General features: G+C 37.7%; 4 protein-coding genes across 14 annotated transcripts; 2 read left to right on the top strand and 2 right to left on the bottom strand.

The window, feature by feature from the left end:
* Positions 1-7: 7 nt before the first annotated feature.
* Positions 8-3675, bottom strand: LOC107269116 (arfaptin-2). 6 transcript variants are annotated; one of them, XM_025086889.1, is made up of 7 exons: positions 3624-3675; positions 3272-3467; positions 2592-2798; positions 2351-2518; positions 1965-2286; positions 1722-1899; positions 8-1642 (listed from the first exon to the last, which is right to left on the bottom strand). In XM_025086889.1, exons 3-7 carry the CDS (start codon positions 2791-2793, stop codon positions 1490-1492), a joined length of 1023 nt encoding a protein of 340 aa, XP_024942657.1. In that variant the 5' UTR covers positions 2794-2798; positions 3272-3467; positions 3624-3675; the 3' UTR covers positions 8-1489. The 6 variants fall into 6 exon arrangements, with proteins under 6 accessions (XP_024942657.1, XP_015598109.1, XP_024942654.1 ...); XM_015742623.2 differs by lacking the exon at positions 3624-3675 and having other exon boundaries at positions 3272-3357; positions 3458-3597; XM_025086886.1 differs by lacking the exon at positions 3624-3675 and having other exon boundaries at positions 3272-3587.
* On the top strand, positions 3505-6072 carry LOC107269148 (DNA repair protein XRCC3). Of its 3 annotated transcripts, none has more exons than XM_015742711.2 (6): positions 3505-3604; positions 4893-4959; positions 5031-5231; positions 5323-5453; positions 5522-5734; positions 5808-6072. In XM_015742711.2, exons 2-6 carry the CDS (start codon positions 4914-4916, stop codon positions 6018-6020), a joined length of 804 nt encoding a protein of 267 aa, XP_015598197.1. In that variant the 5' UTR covers positions 3505-3604; positions 4893-4913; the 3' UTR covers positions 6021-6072. The 3 variants fall into 3 exon arrangements, with proteins under 3 accessions (XP_015598197.1, XP_015598188.1, XP_015598182.1); XM_015742702.2 differs by lacking the exon at positions 3505-3604 and adding an exon at positions 3955-4242; XM_015742696.2 differs by lacking the exon at positions 3505-3604 and adding an exon at positions 4672-4817.
* On the bottom strand, positions 5231-7891 carry LOC107269136 (RNA pseudouridylate synthase domain-containing protein 1). Its single transcript, XM_015742684.2, has 5 exons — positions 7005-7891; positions 6663-6906; positions 6312-6588; positions 6092-6235; positions 5231-5291 (listed from the first exon to the last, which is right to left on the bottom strand). The coding sequence occupies exons 1-5, from the start codon at positions 7212-7214 to the stop codon at positions 5246-5248; spliced, it is 921 nt and encodes a 306-aa protein (XP_015598170.1). The 5' UTR covers positions 7215-7891; the 3' UTR covers positions 5231-5245.
* A 476-nt stretch (positions 7892-8367) lies between these two features.
* On the top strand, positions 8368-21287 carry LOC107269067 (E3 SUMO-protein ligase RanBP2). 4 transcript variants are annotated; one of them, XM_015742526.2, is made up of 20 exons: positions 8368-8588; positions 9054-9279; positions 9370-9546; positions 9907-10219; positions 10299-10825; positions 10893-11114; positions 11302-11422; positions 11636-11786; positions 11867-12024; positions 12105-12255; positions 12332-12575; positions 12657-12865; positions 12962-14972; positions 15088-15189; positions 15483-15727; positions 15806-16015; positions 16277-19490; positions 19574-20238; positions 20727-20852; positions 20921-21287. In XM_015742526.2, exons 1-20 carry the CDS (start codon positions 8517-8519, stop codon positions 20972-20974), a joined length of 9198 nt encoding a protein of 3065 aa, XP_015598012.1. In that variant the 5' UTR covers positions 8368-8516; the 3' UTR covers positions 20975-21287. The 4 variants fall into 4 exon arrangements, with proteins under 4 accessions (XP_015598012.1, XP_015598004.1, XP_015598023.1 ...); XM_015742518.2 differs by having other exon boundaries at positions 12654-12865; XM_015742537.2 differs by lacking the exon at positions 15088-15189 and having other exon boundaries at positions 8369-8588; positions 12654-12865.
* Positions 21288-21924: the final 637 nt, after the last annotated feature.

Below are 21924 nucleotides of genomic sequence, written 5' to 3'. Positions count from 1 at the left end.
ATACATATTTGTTTTGAATTATAATGCAATTGTTGAGGGTCACTCTGCGAAATATACTTTACATAGAAATTCGTCTTTCTGTGCATTATACTTGGAAATCGGCAACAGGTGCATTATATAAGCCTTCATTTATTCATAAGAATGTGTATATACACAATATACACACGATACTGTAAGCCTCATTATAATATATATATATATATTTATGTTTAATAACTTAATCATCAGGATGCTACATTTACATAATTATTTGTCATAGGTTCTTCAGCAAAGTTGCCGATTTACAAGGCTGAATATGAAAGTGTATCGATTTATTTTAACGTTCCTGCTATAACTGATTTAGAATAACTCAAATTAAAATACAACGATAACACAAAAATCGTAGAGAATGTTACTTCTGTTATTTAATATCTAAAAAGATGATATACATATGTCTAGAACGATACCTCAAAAAAGGGTATACTTTATGTAAAACACCGTCATTGTTATCATCCACGTCAGATAAGGTATGCATCACACGTTATGATTAATTACACTGGTTTCTCCTTTTATGAATAATGAGATCATTTCAACGCTCAAGGTATGTACAGAATATTGAATAGTATTCAGTATTTTCTGATGGATGTGAAGTTATCAAATAGAAATCTCGACGCTAAACAAAATTTATAATGAATTTATATTAATTCAGCAACTTAGCAAACAAGATCAACGTGGTAATAATTTGTATACTAGTTATTTATGGGAAGGATGCCATATCAGTTACACTTCAAGGGGTCATCTCCTTATAACTTAAAATGTAAATAAGACCTGTAAACGTGGAATTAATATTGCTACCTGCACATGCATGAATTGGCATCATCTTTGCAAGTTAAATGGAAAACTGTGCTGGAAAACGTACAAGTATACCTCAGAAAACCATTAGTGTCAAAAGCGTGATTGAGGAGTGACTAGTTTTGCATCTTGGAATTTCATCGCTATTTATAAATATACGATGAATCTAAAGATTTCCTTATATCTTCTATTTCTGGTTTAAATGTCCATCAATTTTTAAACACACAAGCATAAAACGAGCCTTGAGAGAACGAACAAACTTTTATGTCTAGCAAAAGCATTAAAACAGAACGAGGCCCAACCCTTTTTTTTCTGAAAGGGTCACTCCGGCTGGCCGAGTTAGGTAATCTGTAGTACATTTAGTAATTAGAATCTTCATTTTTAATATCAGATACCTGTTGACATTTGAGTTTAAATTATTCTTATCATAGATTGGGAATTCATGGCCAAGTTTTTCAGTAGGGAATGTTATTTTAAAATCAAACACTCCTGGAACATTTTCCCATATATCAATGTCCTATTAATATCATTTAGACTCTGCGAAATCCGATCGCAACACGAAACAGTACCTTGTCGGTAGGATGCTGATAAATCGTTAGAATTGATAAACTGACTGATAAGCACCAAAATCCTCTCCTGGTGATATCAATTTTCTTCTTTATTGTTCGAGCCAGGAAGGCAAGGATGAATTTGGTGACTTTACTTTAATGTTAAACTGCTTAAGAGTTGCTTCCAAAGCTGTTTGATTACCAGAAAAGTAGGCTGAGACTGCATTGTGGAATAAAAGTAATTGCTTATGCATCACTTTAATCTGTGCGAAGAAAAAATATTAGGTATATCAAAAAAATAAAAGTAATTATAGTGCATAGGAAATTTAATGTGATTCTTACTCTGTTTTCATCAAGGAATTTCAATTTGATAGACACGTCAGATCGTAGTTTTTCAAAATTTTGTTTGTGTTGCTCATAATTCGATTGAGCCTCTTCCATTCTGGCAGCACTGCTCGCATCCGTTTTTGCAACTAGCGCCAGCGCTTCTAAATCAGTTCTGTATGCATCATACTCTATCCTACATAAACAAACAATTTTATACTCTGTGAATCCCGAAAGTAATGAAGACTATCAATAGTTTACCTGGCTGTTTCGTATTGTCGGACAGTAAGCAGGGTGTCTTCAATTGTTTTGTTACAGAGAGTATTCACCGAGGAAACAAAAAAGTTCAAGGCTCCTAGTAAAGTTTCACCATTTTTAGTCAAATTTCGCTGCGTTTCCGAATTGTACAGAAATTCCTCTTGCAATTCCGGTGATTTCTGAGCCAGTTCGGAAAATGCTTCTCCGAGAGCATGTTGTGTTTGCACTACGTGATGAAAGTGAGATGCCAGTGCACGTGACAGACGTAAAATGTTACAATATTTTCTTTGAGTATCACGCAATAGCTCTATCTGAGCTTCAAGTTCTGTAAAATAGAAATGTATTAAAATTTCTAATAATGAAGATGATCCTACACTTTCAAATCTTACCAGAGTCTACAGTGCGTGATGTTTTTCCCAATTTCTCGTACATAAGCTGTTTAGTGCACTTATATGTTGAGATACTCCAGTTTTTGATACTCTCAATTTTACTTTGTGCAGAACGCATTGTCTGTGCATCTCCATTTTGCAAGGGAGTACCTGGTGACATACTCACTGCTGTAGATATAAATATATACAGTTTTAATAATTTTGTTAAACATTACAGATTAAAGGATCGAATAAAACATACAGTTTTGAGATGTTGGGCTACCAAGTGGTAGGGTCATAGTTGCTGGTCTTGCCTGACTGGCTCCAACGAGGTTGTTGGGCACATGTGGTGGCGGAGTTCCTGTGTGTACTGCGTTCTCACTTTCATTAAGAGAAGGTGCATCTTTTAACATTTCATGGATACTGCGCTCCATTCCAGTGGATGTTACAGCAGTTTGTGACATTGTGCCTGGAAGATAGACACACATGATCCAAGGTTCAATTAGTACTATATGTATCATCATTGCCCCACTGATGTTTGTACCATCTTTAAGATCATTTTACCACATGTGAATCAATGCCAGAATAAATGCAGTACCATAACTTTGCACCATACATACAAATGTTTGATCTGGAGTTCAACAATATGAACAGAAACAATTCAGAAATTACATTATAATGTACAGTGAACATTTCTTTTTTAAACAGCTTATTTTAACAAAGTACAAATGTAAAAATGCCTTATCTTATCAAAAAAAAGTGCGGAAAGGGAACTCCTACAGTAACATACTAAACCAATAAATTATGAAAAATTGGAATAACCTCGAATACTAAAATTCATACTGAATATCCCATTTCTATATGGAAACATGGAAGTCGAGTAGTAACATTGCGAGTATGAAGGCTCAATGATGAAGAAGTATTGAAGTTGCTTATACTTACAACAAAATTAATGACCGTTTCTCCGTTACCTTCTATGCGTGTCACGCTCAAAAATTCTGACAAGGGTTGATTCTATGACGTCATGTCTGAAAAGTCAAGAGGGGCGTAGTGCGTACCTCCAGAAACACTCTAAGAACTGCTAAATCCATAATTCGATTTATTCGGTGTAAGCGGTTAGGGGTGTACCCTTTGCTTCCTATTGTGAGCACAAAAGATCTGTTATGAGAGAACTCTTCACTCTTAGTTCAATGCATATTCTTAATAAGAATTATCGGCTTTTTAACAGCAATGGAAGCACGGCTCCCTCGTGAAGTAGCGCACAACACTCTATAGGTAGCTATCTCAACATCACCTGCGCGAAGTTGGCCGGCCAACTTTTATTTTTTAAACTTTTTTTTATTCCAATCGTTTGATAGTCGTTCGATAGTGTTTGATAGGCTTGTAAAAACGTTTGATAGTCATTAGTCTTTTCAGAAAATCAAAATCAAAATCTGGTGTGAAGTTGGCCGGCACTTTTTTGTTTCTAACCGATAGTCTTGTAAAAACGTTTGATAGTCAATAGTTTTTTTAGAAAATCAAAATCAAAATCTGGTGTGAAGTTGGCCGGCATTTTTTTGTTTCTAACCGGATTTTGTTTTTCCGGAGCTCAATCGATGCAAAATCGTTTGATAGTTGCGAATTAATTAATAAAAACGTTTGATAGTCCATCGTTTGCAAGAAAAATGAGAAAAACTATATGCGAATCAAGGATCCCAATCGATACGATACAATCGATTCCTCGATCGGTGTGTCCATTGACTTAGACAATAAACTTTTTCTACTTCCAATCGTTTTACAAGACTATCAAACACTATCGAACGACTATCAAACGATTGGAAGTAGAAAAAATTTGCAATATAGTCTAATTCAACGGATACACCGATGGAGGAACCGATTGTATCGTATGGATTGGGATCCTTGATACGCATATGGTATTTCTCATTTTTCTTGCAAACGATGGCCTATCAAACGTTTTTATTGATCAATTCGTAACTATCAAACGATTTTGCATCGATTGAGTCCTGGAAAAACAAAATCCGGTTAGAAACAAAAAAATGCCGGCCAACTTCACACCAGATTTTGATTTTGATTTTCTAAAAAAACTATTGACTATCAAACGTTTTTACAAGACTATCAAACACTATCAAACGATTTGAGTAAAAAAAAGTTTAAAAAATAAAAGTTGGCCGGCCAACTTTTATTTTTTAAACTTTTTTTTACTCAAATCGTTTGATAGTCGTTCGATAGTGTTTGATAGTCTTGTAAAAACGTTTGATAGTCAATAGTTTTTTTAGAAAATCAAAATCAAAATCTGGTGTGAAGTTGGCCGGCCAACTTCACACCAGATTTTGATTTTGATTTTCTGAAAAAACTATTGACTATCAAACGTTTTTACAAGACTATCAAACACTATCAAACGATTTGAGTAAAAAAAAGTTTAAAAAATAAAAGTTGGCCGGCCAACTTCACGCAGGTCTCAACAACGGACTGAAATAACTTTCCTGCGGTTGGCCATTCTGAATTTAAATGAAATTACTTTTTCTATTTCCAAGATTCATTGTATTTATTTTTATTTTCACAGAATATACCTCTACTATAGAACATGGCAATGTCCAATGAACTACTACAAAGGAATGATTCAATATTTGGTAATTATAAATATTGTTTGGATTTTGTTGAATACTGTGATTATACGTTATTTTAATTTCAAAATTATCAGCCACCACTGCCTTCGATCTAAAGAATGAAGAGAGTTATTTAACAACAGGCTGCTCCAAGTTTGACCAATTTCTCAGAGGTGGAATTCCTAAAAAAGGCATTTTGCAAATCTATGGAGAATCTGGTATAGGAAAGACTCAGTTAGCCCTACAACTGTGTCTTACTGTGCAAGTACCGGAAAGTGAAGGAGGTGCTGCAGCTGGTATTTATCACTGTTTATTTTTTCAATAATCTTCTATTATTCCAATTATTGCTATGCCGACTGAAAGTTATAAATTATGTTCACTTTACAGCTGCTGTTTATATATGTACTGAGGATACTTTTCCATCAAGACGTCTACAGGAATTATTAACACAATCGCAGTTGTCAAAAAAATGTTGTACAACAGGTGATTCCATATTTGTAGAACATGTGGCAACAATGGTACAAATATTTTTATACAAAAATAATATATAAAGTCTACTTTACTAATTATTATAATCTGTACAAAGGAAGAATTGGAAGTTTGTGTTATCCAAAAAATACCACTGCTTATAAATTCAAGAAAAATTGGGTTGCTTGTGATTGATTCAATCGCTGCTCCATATCGGGCAGAATATAATGATAATGAATTAAAAAAAAGAGCTAAGAGTTTGAGAAGTATTGGACATCAATTGCATAAATTTGGTAGTGATTATACTATTTCCGTCGTTTGTATCAATCAGGTATAGTTTTTTAAAATTCCCTGTAATACAATTGTATTCTCTTTAAGCTGTTACAACTGTGTATATTCATTAGGTATCAGCAGTAATTGGAAGTAATATCCAGGAAGACATTCATAAAAAACAGCAACCAACATTAGGAATTATATGGGCAGGAATGATAACAAATTCATTGCAATTATACAGACAAGGAAAACGCCGTTATGCCTGCATGGTGGTATCACCCTACTTGCCCAGAAATGTATTAGAATTTCGGATCACAAGTGCTGGTGTAACTGGAATCACTTAAGAATGTAAAGTGCTTTTATGGTGGCAATAAATGGCAGTGATTTTTCAATGTATTAAATTTTATTTTCTTACATTAAAAGACCCACGTCAGAAAATGTATTCTCGTCTAAAACTCGCACGAATTCAGTCGGTCTCCAACAATTCCTTGAGTTAGATGTAACAAAAGGATCAGATGTTCTAACATCTAAATCCTCCAGTGAAGTTTTTAATATTAATCTAAAATAATCAGTCAGTTATACGAATTATTCTTGCTTTTGATCAAGATCTTAATGTAAAATTAGGCCAATTTTACCTGAATGAATGCAAAAACGTCCTATATGGTTCAATATCCTGTTTTTCGCTATAAGTATAATCACCTATTATTGTATGACCTATGTAAGCACAGTGGACACGCAGCTGATGCCTACGACCAGTTTCTGGATACAATAATACTTTGGTTGCAGGTTTATTGTCCCTAAAGCCACGCTCAAGAACTAATAATGTTGTATAGGATTCACGAGGTTTTTCGCAATATACACTGTCTATTGTACAAATCTTGTGATTACCATCCTTCTCACGAATGTCCATTCCTACAGAGAAAGAATAGTCCTATTAAATTAATGAAATTTTTGTAATATATATTTGTATAGTCAGTCATGCTAACCGATTGCCTTGTCAATTATAATATATGGTGACTGTATGTGTCCATGTACTAATGCTAAATAATATTTTTTTACTTTTCTATTGGCAAAGGCATTTGCAGCTGCTCGTGCAGCTTTCTTATTTAAAGCAAGGCATATCACCCCACTGGTGACATAATCTAGCCTGTGCACAAAATGAAAATCATGACACAGACTTGGGTTCACCAAATTGGGAAATCGTTTTCGTACTTCAGCCTGAAGACTATGCTGAAATTAATAATGTACAATGATACATTCTTATTAAAAGACAAACATGTCTAAATATATAATAGTTCATAAGGAAATATATTCTTATGTAGAAGTACCTTCAGGTCAGGGTTGTCAGAATTGATAACCATATCATATGGCTTGCTTACAACAAGAAAATTATTGCTGTGATACAAAATTTCCAGATGATTCTGATGATCATTTGTAAGCAATGATTTTAGAAAGTAGAGTTTAGAAAATGGATATCCTATTATTTTCTTTGGTAAATTATAAATAAATGTTCCAATCTTAAAAAAGTATGAACGCATTTTGCGTTTATTTGGAGTTACAGTCTTCAAGAAACGAAGTAATAACGAAAAAGCGTACAATTGTATTTTGTAATAAAGTTTTGTCGGATATTCAAGAAATACCCTACATTAACAGGAAAATCACAAACAAAAATTCAATTTAAAATTTGTACACAGTTCCGTGTATAACCAGTGAACATTTACTCTTCATGATGATTCAAAGACGTGAGACATTGATACCAGATAACTGATACCTATGGCATATTTTTGTTACAAAATTGTAACTCATAGAACTAGTATTGTAAAACAATTTTGTATTCGATAATCGATTATATCAATTTATCCAATTTTAACAAACAAATCACCAACTGAAGGACCAATTGGCGCAAAATTATTTGTATTCGTAAATCTATGAATCACAAAGTTCCAGTTAGTTCTCTACAGGCCGATTGTGTAACTCAAATGTAGTGAAAATCACAGGCAACTTATGTGAAAATGCTAAAAGTGAATAGTTGTTAGCCAATCGTTGTGCTTGTCTTCTTTTAATCCTAATGCGCGATTAGCTAACAGGTATAAACTTATCCTATTTCACTATATTTGAGTACACAATCGACCCCCTACTGTTTATGAAAGCCAATAAAAATTGCATTAATAAAGCTGCGATCAGTTGGAAACTGTCTAAGACAGCAATTTTACCAATCAGATTTATTTTCTTTCACAGGTCTAGTTTACTGGCTTAGTTTCCACCGTGCAGGGTTGAAATAGAGTTAACCAATCAAGTTAGCTTATTCCGCTCAAATCTCGTTTTTAATTGGTTAACTCTATTTCAACCCTACACGGTGGAAACTAAGCCATAGATGCACCAATGGAACATCCTGAGCAGCCTAAAGCCCATTCTACAATGGCAAATTGTCACTAAGCGGTTGTCGTATGTCGTTTCTACAAGCTAATCGTAAAATTGAAACATCGGAGAAAATAAATTTAATTGGTTTATAAAATTTACTTAAATGACTGATGTTTATGACGCTTACGACAAATTTCTACTGATAATGTTCCATTGTAGAACAGGTTTAAGCATAGATGAGTACTCATCTCTGGTTTAAGTAATGATATTCATAACTACTATTTTTTTTTTAAACTGATAACTAACGGTCGTTTGGTTGGCAATACTGATCCTGGCGACTTGACTAGACCGTTTGAAAGTAAATGGCGTGCATGGTAATAAGACTGTGCCGAGTATCATTTTGACTTATTTTAAACAGAATTCCGAGTGAAGTAATATTGCGCTTCTATTGTGTTGACGTAGAAAGGAAGAGTGGAAGGATGTTTCGCAAGAAAACACAAGTTGATCGACACGTGCAAGATGTTTTACAGAAATTAAAAACTGAAGATGAGGTGAGGTTACATGTAGCCGATTAAAACGTTACGCCATGTCGGCTCGCGGGATCCGGCGACCGCCAACTTTTATGCCACTAGCATGTTTATGCTTTTTTATTGCGCTTTAGACACAAGATTCAATGCATTTTATCATTTTCTTTCTTTGTGATATTTGGGATTGCTTAATATGATTATAACTATTTATAGAAATTGACTTGCATAATTTCGTACGCATCTTCCTATTATTCACCCTTGAAACCTTGAGTCAGAACTTGAGACATATACTGACTATAACTAAATTAGATTTTAACGAACACGTGGTGTTCATAAATAGTACATGACAATTGAACAACGTTTTGCAATCCTTGGCCTCTCAATACTAGTATTTAATGTTTCCTTTAACAATGTTTACAATGTAGTATTAATACAAGCTACATTATTGAAAAGTAGAAAGAATAATATTGGATCTGTTTTGCTTTGTAGAAAAAACTACGTCATTACAACTTTGCTAAGTTATACTATCAAGTAGGAGAGTATGAATCAGCTAGGAAATATGTGTCCAGCTATTTGGAAGTACGTGAGAATGTACCAGGTGCATATAAGTTGTTGGGACAAACATTAGAAGCATTAGGTCAGAAGGAAGCTGCTCTTGCTCAATATAAAGCATCCCTTGAACTTGAACCTAAACAAGATAATCTGGTTCTAAAAGGTAAGAAAACCCATGTATTGTTGAGATAAATAAATCAATTTCTTTGCATTGTATCAACGTTAACTATTTTTATGATATGCGTATGTCTAGTCTGCGACCTGCTAGGTGATATGAACATTGAAATGGATGTTGGTATGGCAAGATATTGGGTTGAGAGAGCCGATAGGCTATTTCCACACCATCCACTTGTATTCCAATTAAAGGAAAAGCTCTTGACTATCGATGGATCCAACGAAGATTCAGATGACCTTGAATCACTCATAGCTTGTAATTATTACACTATTCTATTATCTATTTTAATATACAGTCATGTCCCTTAATAGATAATGGATCCAGAACCTAAGTTTTTCGATATAGAACTGAACATCTCTTTTTTGATTTACTTCTGCAAGCAGCATACAGGCCATTGGATAAGACATTTGTTGGTAACAACAGTGAACTGCTGTGTGCCCATGGGCTACTGAATTAGAAATGAGAACAAATCTGTTCACTATTAATAGATAAAAATATGAATGGATATACTATTTAGGGGTCTGACTTTGTATTCCAATATTTTTTCGAATTATATGAATTTTAATGAATATCAGTGAACATCAGCGAACTGTGAAATGATTTTTCTTTTCTTAGCTGAACTATCAGCCAGACCAACTGATGTTAATCTACGCGTAAAGCTTTTACGCTATTACATGGAAAAAAATAGACTTGAGGATGCTTATAAACACGCATCAGCCGTTGAGGCTCTTCATGCACACCGTGATAATGTCGATTGGTATCAAATGCTCTGTGAGCTTTTTGGCAAGTGCAAGAGATTAAAAAGTCGTGATTCTTCATTTTGGATATTGTACCTGTCATCACTAGAACGGTATGCAGCTTTAGCATTAAACGAACAAGGAGATGGAATTAGGACAACCGTACCTGTTGCCGCTATGGCAGTATTGAAGTAAGGAATTCACATTTCAGTTAGTAGCACTAAACTAACTAATAAGATTATAACAAATAATCCACTTGTCTTGTTACAGTTTTGATCAGATGTTGACAGAAGCAAAGCAGCGCAATCTTCCTGGCAATCACACCTTCACAGAGAGCATGTTCACGCACATGTGGGGACAGTTGCACTTTCATTTGGCTTCCTTACTCCTACGCAAAACAAAAAGAGAACAAGGTAGTTGGGCCGAAGCTGGTAGACTTTGCGCGCCACTACTTTTTATTGCATTACATGTCACTCCGTTGGATATTACCGCACCTTGGGCCACACAACTAAAGGATATATGCAAGACTCAAGTTCAGCTTTGGTATAAGGAAGGACATTATAGATGCAGTCAAGCTGGACATGTTCTTCATGATTATGCACGAAATGATACCAAGAGATTGCTTGATAAGATTGATAGGTTCTGCAGTGGTGCTTGGAGGGAACGGGTTTATCATAGAATATTCGAAAGTAGAATGCAGCAAAACATGGTGAAGACATCCTATTTTGCAACACACATTGCACCTAGTCCTCCATTGCGACTATGCTCTTATTCCGAACTCAAACGTTATGACGAAGGTATTCAGACATGTTCTAATGAAACAACCAATTATCTGAACATTATTCAATTAGACTTATTCTACAGTTGCGGAGGAAGTTTGGCCAGCTTCTTTACATCATCATGTCTGGCTCGGCTTACGGAGTCGACCTCATTACTCGCACAACAACAGCAAAGAGAATAGCAGCATTCATCCTCATCAGTACTGCCACGTTTTTCCGGATTTACAATTCTCTGTCTACAATCTTCAAAAAGCAGCTGCAGAATCTCTCAGTAGGCTGGACATTGACGCTTTCCTCAATGCTGCAGGTTAGTCAGTTTTAAGATTTAGAAAAGTAGTGAGCACATTCTTAGTCAGTAAGCCATTGTGTGGTGGGCGCAAATGATGAGCGCGAGAGAAATGAAAATAAAAAAAGGAGGGTTGTAACTAATTTTCCCTTCTGGTCGAAGCATGTTCGTATGTATGTATGTATGTATGTGTACGGTTGTGCGACAGTTTTGTGCGCCTCGGTGGTTGTTGAGGAACAACAGCGAAGTGGATTCTTGAGTCCTGACAAACTGCCAACTCTGCCAGCCGACATCACCAGCACGCTTTGTACCAATGCTCAAGAGAAGTGGTGGGTATTATTTACGTCTTTTTTTAGGTAGAATCTTCAAAGAAATTCCGCGATTGAATTATACAGTTAGATAGTCAGGGCGGTTCTTTGGAGAGCCGTTTCCGTTTTGATTTCTTTTTTCTTTCACTTTATCACGGAAAATCACTGATAATTGCGTACATTATTACAAGGTTTTGACTAGGTCAAATGAAGACTTTCTACTTATGCGTTCAGGTGGTCCTCGGCGTACAAAATGTATCGCGAGCAGGATGCTGGAGAGATAAGACAAATTATTCAACAAGGATTAGAAGTCGTACGCTGTATTGGAAGTCATGGCTTGCATTCAACGATTTTGGTCCATCTTGCTCGAATATTTGGTCACAGGGTCAGTAAACATCTAGACTTGTCATTCTAAATAGAGTAACTTATTACATGTTTGTCTTAAATTTTATTTTCAACCGTTAGGTCAAAGTAATGAAGGGCAAGAATGCTGATGATGGTAACATTGCCGCCTTGGAAGCTCGCTGTGAGCTTTACTGGTCCGCTGCTGTGCCACTACTTGAAAGACTTCAGAACAACCAAATCATACGAACGTCTAGTTCCAAACTATTTGACTATCAAGGGTATGAATATTTTGAGTTATTGCTTGGAACATATGTCAGAATAATATACAATAATACTTTAAATAAATTTCTGTGCTCAGGAAGGAAATGAACAATGCTGAGCTTACGAATGCATTAGAAGAAGGTCGTTTACTCCTGGTTCAGAAATACATCAGAGAAAAGGAATACGAACAAGCGATAGAAGCTCTGAGAATCTTGAAATGTCCTGATGCCTCCTTCCAGCAGGGACAGGTATGCTCATTCTTGTTATTATTTTCTCATGAATCTTCTTAGGAATTATTTGTCTGTAGCAAATATTTGTATTTAGATTTACAAGAAACTTGCTGACGATCTCGTGAGCTCTCAACCCCCGGAAAGCTTAACATCAGAAATGAGATCACAGCACAGCATAATGCTAATAAAAGCTCGTGACTGCTTTTACTTGACATTAGATCGTCTACGTAGTCCTGGCTCAGACCCTAAGCATCGTTTAAACTCAGAACTCTCCACCTACATTTCTACTATTGAGAACGAGCTGAAACGAATCGATCCAGACTTATGGCGAGGAGATCGTATGTTTATTGGCTTTGAAGATTGTGATGAAGGAATCTTAGTACGTGCGGTATCAATAAACAACACTTTTTTTTCAGAAGTGCGTAACGAATGTGAATCCGATGAGAGTTACTCGTCGGCACACAGTGTCGCTGACCAACCTGTTACCAATAATTCTTTAATCGGGTTAGGTAGTTCCGTTCACATCCTGTGTACTCCTCAAAGGAGCGCTCATCGTACACCAAAGCAATCGAGTACTCCTTGCAAACCACAGCATCAGGATATTTTGGAACTATCTAGAAATCGTACGGTGAGTTATTCAGTTATTTCAACGATGACGTCATTCATATTGTTACAAAGACATTTTATTTCACTTTTAATTTTTGTATACATTCAAAAAATCCAGGAAGCACGACCCAGTCCAGAACGATTGGATGCGCAAATCCGACAACTGATCAGCTCAAAGGAGAGTAGCATCCAGGCATCAGTGGATCAGAACAAAGCTCTGGTGGAATTGCTGAACGCCGTCCTGGAATCGAGTAACGCATTGAAACAGCAAGTTGAAGAATTGAAGAAAGAGGTGGTGGAATTGCGTAAAGAGAACACTCAAAAGCAACATATTCAAAGTACAGTGAGTCAAAATCTTGACGAAGAACTATTCGCTCTTGGTGAGGAAGATTACGGCGATCTGAATTATGGTGTCAACGCATCGGCACAATCTGGAGGACCAGCTCCTGCCTTTCCTGCGAACGTCTTTGCTCAGTCTCAGAGACATCCTGTCTATTCGCCGATGGTTTATCCCTCGACAGCAGCCTTACAAGGCTATTATCAAGGCGGCTTACCATTTAACGATCCAACTACTCAGCATATGGCTCCTTTATATCCACCTGTGTACTCTATGACTACTCTGTATCCTCGTCCAACTGTTGAGCAGTCTATTGGAGTCTTACCAAAAATACCTGAAAGTGTTATACAGCAGGGCTTCTTTGGTGGCGGGGCACGATTACCTAATCAAATGCCTGAAATTGTGCCGTTAGCTGTCAGTCAACCTGTTCAAATGCCACCGCAACAAAAAGTTGAGATTCCTAAGAACGAAATCGTCATAAAGGATGCTCCGGTGAACAAGGTACCTCCAGTCAATGTCGTGATAACAACGTCTGACACTCTACCAACTACAGCACCTTCAATACAGCCGACTCTGAGTGTAACTATACCTGCGCATCATAGACTGGGTGGTTCGACTAGTAAAGCTAACGCGAATCCTACAAATGTTCCTCACAGTTATCAGATATCCATGCCTTCGCATGCTAATATTCCTACTACTGTCAATTTGCCACCATTGTCTGCTACACTTACCATTACTACTTCGGCGAATATGTCTGTATCAGAAAAAGCCAGTAGGCAGGACACTATCGTTTCTACAGGATCTGCGAATAACTCTAGTGAGTGGGTGGGCGAGGTAGAGCACGATCCCATACCTGACTTTCAACCTGTTATACCACTTCCCGCTGAAGTTGAGGTAACTACTGGCGAAGAGGGCGAAACTACTCTCTATTGTGCCAGAGCGAAGCTCTTCCGGTTTGTTGACAAAGAATGGAAGGAACGTGGAGTAGGTGATGTGAAATTACTGAAAAATAATGAAGGAAAAGTGCGGCTTCTTATGCGTCGTGATCAGGTGCTTAAGATTTGTGCTAATCATATGTTGCGGCCGGATATGGAGTTGTCGAAGATGCCTAGTAGCGACAAAGCCTGGATATGGGTCGCTAATGATTACGCCGATGAGGAAATTAGGTTGGAGAAGCTCTGCATCAAGTTCAAGACTGAAGAGGAGTCATTGAACTTTAAAGAACACTTCGATAAGGCCAGATTGTCTTTACCATCAGATTCCGCTACACCTACAAAGATTGTGTCTGAGGTGGAGAGTACAGCTGGAACAACCCAGCCCCAAATTACAGCGACGAATACGAAGAGCACTGCTACAATAAAGTCACCCGTCACAGTTGGTGGATTTTCATTTGTCTCGCAGCCAATTATACAGCCACCAAAAGAAACAGATTCTGCAAAAGCGCAGCAGACACCAGTCGAACCCACAAAAGTTAGTCCATTCCTTGGATTTTCGTTTATCAAGTCGGACTCAGCGAAGCCATTAAGTATTTGGACTGAGAAAAAAACGCAAGATACAACAACGTCAGCTTCGGCAGCAGCAACCAGTCTTATGCAACCAACTGCATTCTCGTTTGTGAAAACAACCGCGACTCCTGCTCCTATAAATTTCTCCTTTAAAAATTTGGCAGCTTCGGAAAGCTCTGCTTCGACTACAACAGTTGCAAGTGTTCCTGTAACAGTTGCTGCAACTGTTACTGCACCTCAACCTGGTCCTACTTTGGGAGCAATTCAGCCAACAACCTATTCAACTGGTGAGTCTATCTATAATACTAATAGGTTTACGACGCTAAATTGTCTGTGATAACATACTTTAATATAAAACTTTCTCTGAACTTCTGAGGCAAATTATTTCTGTGCCAATTGTAGGAAATTCTTCCTCAAATCCAAGCCCAAGCTTTCATACACGGATCTCATTACGACGACCCCACGCACCTGCGCCAGCTGAACTGGCCGCAGCTGCCGCTGGTGGTACGTTCCACTTCGAACTCCTCTCAGTATTTTACGTAGACAACTCAAGAATTCATAAACTATTAATGTTTAGTTATCTATTTTCCTATGTATTGTCCAAGTATCATTCGTAGAAAAATTATTGAAACTAGCAGAACGTAGAATTAGTAGACATTCCTTCGAATATTTCATTAGCAGTATCTCCTTCCAACCTTATAGTATTTGTATTGTATTTTTGTGTGCGTCCAAAATTGAGTTTATTGTTTGACTATATCGTTATCTCGTAGTATCAATTCCGTGCAATGTTTTAATAGGTGCCGGAAAGAAGGATGATACCAGGACATCTGACAATCGTCCCACAACTGAAGATGGACCATCGGAACCAGTTGAAGATTTTGTTCCGACAGCTGAATTCGCGCCAGTTATTCCTTTGCCAGATATTGTTGAGGTGGTAACTGGAGAAGAGGGAGAGACCGTGCTCTTTGAACAACGTGCTAAACTTTTGAGATTTAACAGCGAGACGAAAGAGTGGAAGGAACGAGGAATCGGAAAGATGAAGGTCAGTGTCTGATTTATAAAAATGGAAATTGAAACATTGTTTTCAGGGAAAATTACTTTCTTGTTTTTGGTTGTGCAGATACTACTTCATGTGGATTCTGGCAAAATTCGTTTATTGATGCGTCGGGAACAAGTACTGAAAGTTTGTTGTAATCATACTCTTCTTGCAAATATGAAATTCACTTTCATGCCAAACAGTAATACGTCCATTAGTTGGTACGCGCAAGACTATAGTGAAGGTGAAGTCAAAGGAGAAGCTTTTGCTATACGTTTCAAGACTGACGAACAGGTAAATGAATATTGGCACTGTTTAATTTTCTATTACGATAGATATATTTGATAAAGATTTTGTAGGGCGTATTTAACCAAATAGATAGGGACTGATTGTTTTTACTTACAGTCCTAAGTCTTAGACGTGAATGTGATACACTCGCAATATCATATTGACTAATGTCATATCGTTTTTATTACAAAGGCTGCTTTTATTATAGTTCGAGTTGATCTGTATATATTCACAAGTAAATACATTTGACAATTTATATGTTTACAGGCATCAGAGTTCCACAAGACGATAACCAGTAATCAACAGAAAATGATCAACGATCGCATTCCTGTTGTTGATTCAGGAAATCAACAGATTAAGACTAAAGAGAAAATTAAACAATCGGAAACGAGAGTATCCCAGTCGACGGGCAACGATGTAAAGTTAGCTGGTAAAGAAAAAGAGCAAAAGTCGTTGTCAGAAATGTTTAAACCAAGTGCAGGATCCTGGGAGTGCAGCTCTTGTTATACCAGGAATAACTCTGACCAGACAAAGTGTGTAGCTTGCGAGGGACCTTCTCCAAATGCAAAGTTTACCAGTGACTCCACAAAAGCTCCTTCCGACTGGGAATGTAAAAATTGCTACACAAAGAACTTCAGCAGCCATTCCAAATGCGAGTCTTGCAACGCTCCGTCGCCACTCGGTACAGTGATCCAGTCGCAGGCACCATCTTCTCAAGTACCTCTGTCTCAAATATTCAAGCAACCGGCTGGTTCCTGGGAGTGCAAGACTTGCTGTATCGTTAACAGCAGCTCTAATTCTTATTGCGCTGCCTGTGACACACCAAAAGACCCTCAGATGCCACCAAAACCAAAGGCTTTTGGTGGATTCAATTTGAGTACGACATCATCGACTGCCTCTGCATTTACTTTCGGCATTCCTGCATCGAATGGGAGTCAGCCTATCACTTTTGGAATCTCCAAGACTGAAGCTAAAGTTGGAGCTGACTCTAGCAAACCTATCATGATCCCCAGTGCCTTTGGTACTGGAAACAAACCTGATGATTCTGGAAGGAAATTCGTATTTGGAATCCCAAAAAAAGCGGACACTCCAACGGATCCGGAAGTTCCTTTCGTATTTGGATCTCCAGGAAAATCATTCGATTTTCACTTTCAAGCTAAATCACCAGTGAAATCTCCTGGAGGTGGAGAAACCAGCGAGGATGAGGTTACTGAGAGCGATGACGTATACTTCCCTCCAGTTATTCCTTTGCCAGATAAGGTTGACGTGAAGACTGGTGAAGAGAATGAGGAAGTTCTTTACAGCCATCGTGCAAAACTATTCAGATTTGACGACTCTGCCAAAGAGTGGAAGGAACGTGGTCTCGGAGACATTAAACTCTTAAAGCATAAGGAAACCGAGAAGCTGAGACTGGTTATGAGAAGAGATCAAGTGTTAAAGTTGTGCTTGAATCACTTTGTTCCTGAAAATCTTGAGCTAACGCCAAAAGACGATAAGACCTGGCTCTGGTACGCTGCTGACTTCAGCGAGGGCGAGATCGAGCGTGAGAAATTTGCTTGTCGATTCAAAACAGCGGAAATTGCTCAGGAGTTTAAGAAGACCGTCGATGAAGCTATCTCATCTGCAGGAACTCCTAATGCAAAAACAGCACAGAAGCCTAAAGTCAAATCTCCTGAGTCGATAAAGAAAAATCTCTTCAAAGATGACTCAACACCTACGGACGTGGAAATCGTGTACGAGTCAAAGGTAACCGCTGAAGAGAAGAGTGCTGCGCTGAAACTGAAACTACCTGAGAACTTCTATGCATATCTACAAAAAGAGGATTGTCCGGGTTGTATAGGATGTAGGGAACCACAAATTCCACTGTTCGCTGATGCGGCCAGAGAATCAACTTTGCCGGAAAAAATATCATCTCCATTTACTACTGGACAACTTTTCGGTTCTTCGACAACGCTCTTTGGGCAGTCGACTCCTCAGTCATTGGAAGCTAACCTGGAACGTACTAAAATCTCTACAACAACAGCGACAACTTCAGTAATAACTTCGACTTTCACTACTTTTGGCGATAAGTCATCGGGGAACCTTTTTGGTGGCAGTGCAACGACTGTCTCCACTTCCCCAGCAATGCTTTCGTTTGGGCACGGATTTACTTCAAGTCAGTCTGAACCATTCAAGCCAAATGTGACAACCAGTTCAGATAACTTACAAGCTGATGATTCTTCATCGGCTGCAACGATGCCTTTTAAGACAGATCTGTCTTCGCCTATGTTTGCTGAAAAAAATACTACGATCTACCCATTTGAGTCTACAGTTAATGATAGTACATCTGCATCAAGCATCACAACAACAACACCTCACACTGGATCAGTCCCCTTTACAACTAATGCGTTAGTCTCAACGACCCAATGTGATCCTGCTAAATCAAGCAGTGATTTGTTTAAAATTTGTAGTCCATCCAGTACAGGAACAACCGTGAATCAGCCTGCAGGTGCAACATTATTCGGAGAAACAACATTGTTTGGCAATTTAAGGACACCACAACAGGTTTTTGGATCATCAGCAACACCAGTATTTGGAGCCAGTAGTACAACCAATATTTTTGGCGGTAATACAGCTGCCTCCAATACCAAATCCATCTTTGATGGATCGAGTAAAACTAATCAGAGTGCAACTACAACCTCTGGAATTTTTGACAGTAGTCAAACGGCACAACCTAACACGCTTAGCAATATATTCGGAGGTGCAACTAAGACAACAGTAACATCAAATACGTCGACAAGCACGCCTTTCTTTGGTGGTGCAAACAAGACCTCTTTCTTTGAAGGTCCAAGTAAAATATTTGAAACACAAGTAACAAAAAGCAACATATTCGGTTATGGCACTCATTCGTTACCCAGTTTTAGTTCAGTCGCAGCTAAACCTAGTCCTATTTTCGGTGGACAAAGTACTGTCACTCCAGTCGCTAATACAACCTCTAGTACTACTTCTGTCTTTGATGGGACGTCTACGAACTTTGCCTCTAAACTGGCGTTTGGTAACGGTACTACTGCTACGACAACATCCCTCTTCGGCAGTACAATATCTACAGCTACAGTGAGCAGCACAGTTCCCGTAGAACAAATCAGTCAGGATGAGGTTAAGAAGGAAGCGAACTTGCCAAGCTTCTTGCAAGCTGACAATACTGTCACATTCTCAGCATTGGCAGCGAAATCTCCTGGAACTCCAGCCTTTAAGAGTGATCCAAACTTTTCGTTTGCCGGTGCCGGATCTTCTGTCTTTGGAGCGAAGACAACAGCTGCGACTACACCGACTGTAAAGCAGCCTCAGAGTAAAGGTAAAAAGTCTGAGAAGAAAGCTGATGACGAGGATGAGGAACAGGATGAAAATGATAACGAACAAGAACATGATCCACATTTTGAACCTATTATTCCTCTACCGGACGCCATTGAGGTTTACACCGGCGAAGAGGATGAAGAGAAAGGTACGTGGGCTTTATCCAGTATAAATGAAACCCCTTTTACTGAATTCTTTCTTTATAATTTATCTTACTTATACCTTCTGCAGTATTTTGCAGTCGAGCAAAGCTCTACAGGTATGCAACCGAGACTCGGGAATGGAAGGAACGTGGCGTAGGCGAGATGAAGGTCCTGTATCATCGACAAAAGGGAACATACCGACTCCTTTTGCGTCGAGAACAAGTCCACAAGACTGTATGCAATTTTCGTCTGACCTCGGATATTCAATTCAAACCATTATCGACTTCGAGAAACAGCTGGATCTGGGCCGGTATTAATTACGCCGACAGTAGCAACCCGACAGCTGAAAATCTGGCTGTGAAATTTAAGACGGATGAACTAGCGAAGCAGTTCAAGGATGTTGTCGATAGTGCTCAGGAAGATCTTCGAAGTAAAGAGCAGCAGTCAAAAGGCAATAAAGAGCGGACGGATGAGGAGAAGGAAGCGGATATTTGGCACGAGGATACCAATGAAGAAGATGACGATGATGAAGAGGATGAGGATGACTTTGAAGAGGATCCCTTCACAACCTTCAGAAAATCAGTCACCCTCCTCGCGCAAGACGAACGTAGTAAAGCTTGGAACGTCGTTGCCAGAGGAATGCTAAATCTTGCATACGATGGGGAAACTTCTAACTTTAGAATTATTATAAAATCTACTGAAACTGGGGACCTTGTCAGCAACACTCTTATCACTGTCGATAGTACCATGCAGGTAATTCTCATTGCTAGATAACAATTCGTGAAGCCATATGTTACACACGCACGCGGGGTCGTGACTGTGCTGCCTATGATTCCGAAAGAACGGCTGAACCGATCAGATCAAAATATACAATAAAAATCAAATTCCGGGTATAGAGAGAACAGTAACATTTGTATATGTTGTTTTTGAATTCGAAGCAGCATCTGAGAGGAAATAAGAAAATTTAATATTTTTTATATCTAAAAATTTGAACGAATTGAACCAATGATATTGAAAGTTATTGGAAAAGTACTTCAATGTACGTTGTCTAGTATTTCTGATTTGGAGACACCGTATGCCTGAAATGAACTTATCTTTTTTTGATGGTCAAGATATGAAGTACGACTGGATTGTTCATGCCACTCCTGTTTGTCTCTTAACGTTGTAATGTCATATAATTTCGTGTTTTTGTTTAGTACAGTTTTAATAATTTTACATTTCTTAATGTCTTCTTTTTTAAGGTGCACGAAAATATTTGCACGTGGTCAACTGTGGATTACGCACTGCAACCGTCTACAAGAAGAAACTTAAAACTTGTCTTTTCTTCAGAAAGGTCTGCACTGTCGATGCACCATCGTTTTGAACAGGTAAACTTATTACTGCCTTATAAAAGTCTATTCGTGGTCTCCGTGCAATTATTTTTTTTTTATTTCAGAGTCTTAAATACATACAAGAAAATGATAACGAGGAGCTGCAGCTGTCTGAATAATCGTGGTACTTTAACATGGTACTTTGACATAAATGTATGTCAAGGGGTTAAATCGATAAAAGTCTGTTATTTTTATTTTACTTTTAATCGAACCTAGGCAGTCTTTTACCTGTACACTATTGCTTGTTTATGAATCAATTTTTTCCTGATAAAAACCCAACATACAGTCACATCTCTACATTATAATTAATTCAAGAATATCCATCCTCTTTGTGGATGGTGGCGAGACATTCGTGTATACCCGTAATGAAATACCGTACAAAATAAATTTCATTTACTACGTAATACTTAAATATATTTATTGATTTTTTAATTGGTTTATTCTGTTGGAGTTTTTTTGTCTATCCGTTAATCATGAACGGACTTTAGTCCAAACGCATCACCTGAAGCTATCGCATACATTTCATTCCCATGGTAAACCATTTTCAAGTTGTTGCGTTTGGGTTGAACAGCCAGGCATATACAAAGGCATGATTTGGCCTTTCGAAATTATTTGACAGAGTTTTCACGCACTCTTCTGGAAATTAACTTTCTCCACAGTGGAAAATTGTTGAATCTGTGTGAAATTACAAAGACAAAGATAGGATATGACTTGTCTTGGAAAAGTTATTACGAAACTTACGATATATTAATGAGATCATTCAAATCAATTAATCAAATAATATATTAGTAATACCCTGAGACATCGTTGTTTTTCTCTGATGAGGTTTTGCCAATTCCATGTCAATTTTGTATGTTAAAAAATTAATACCTGTGATTTCTGCATGATCTTTTTCTACGCGGGTATTTTGCATTCTTGTTGCCGATTGATGACTGCGTTAAAAAGGATTAGCAAGAAATAAAGTATCGCAGGCAAAAATGCAAAGCGTATTTTTTTATGAAGATTGTTATGTGCTTAAAAAATTGTTGGATGGCAATAAAAGATAAAAGAATAAAATTACATTTCCTAT

This window comes from Cephus cinctus, unplaced genomic scaffold (genome assembly GCF_000341935.2).
Source record: "Cephus cinctus unplaced genomic scaffold, Ccin1 Ccin1_scaffold0068, whole genome shotgun sequence".
NCBI lineage: Eukaryota > Metazoa > Arthropoda > Insecta > Hymenoptera > Cephidae > Cephus > Cephus cinctus.
The sequence above is the reverse complement of the archived record's forward strand: the minus strand, read 5'-3'. Positions and strand labels throughout refer to the sequence as shown.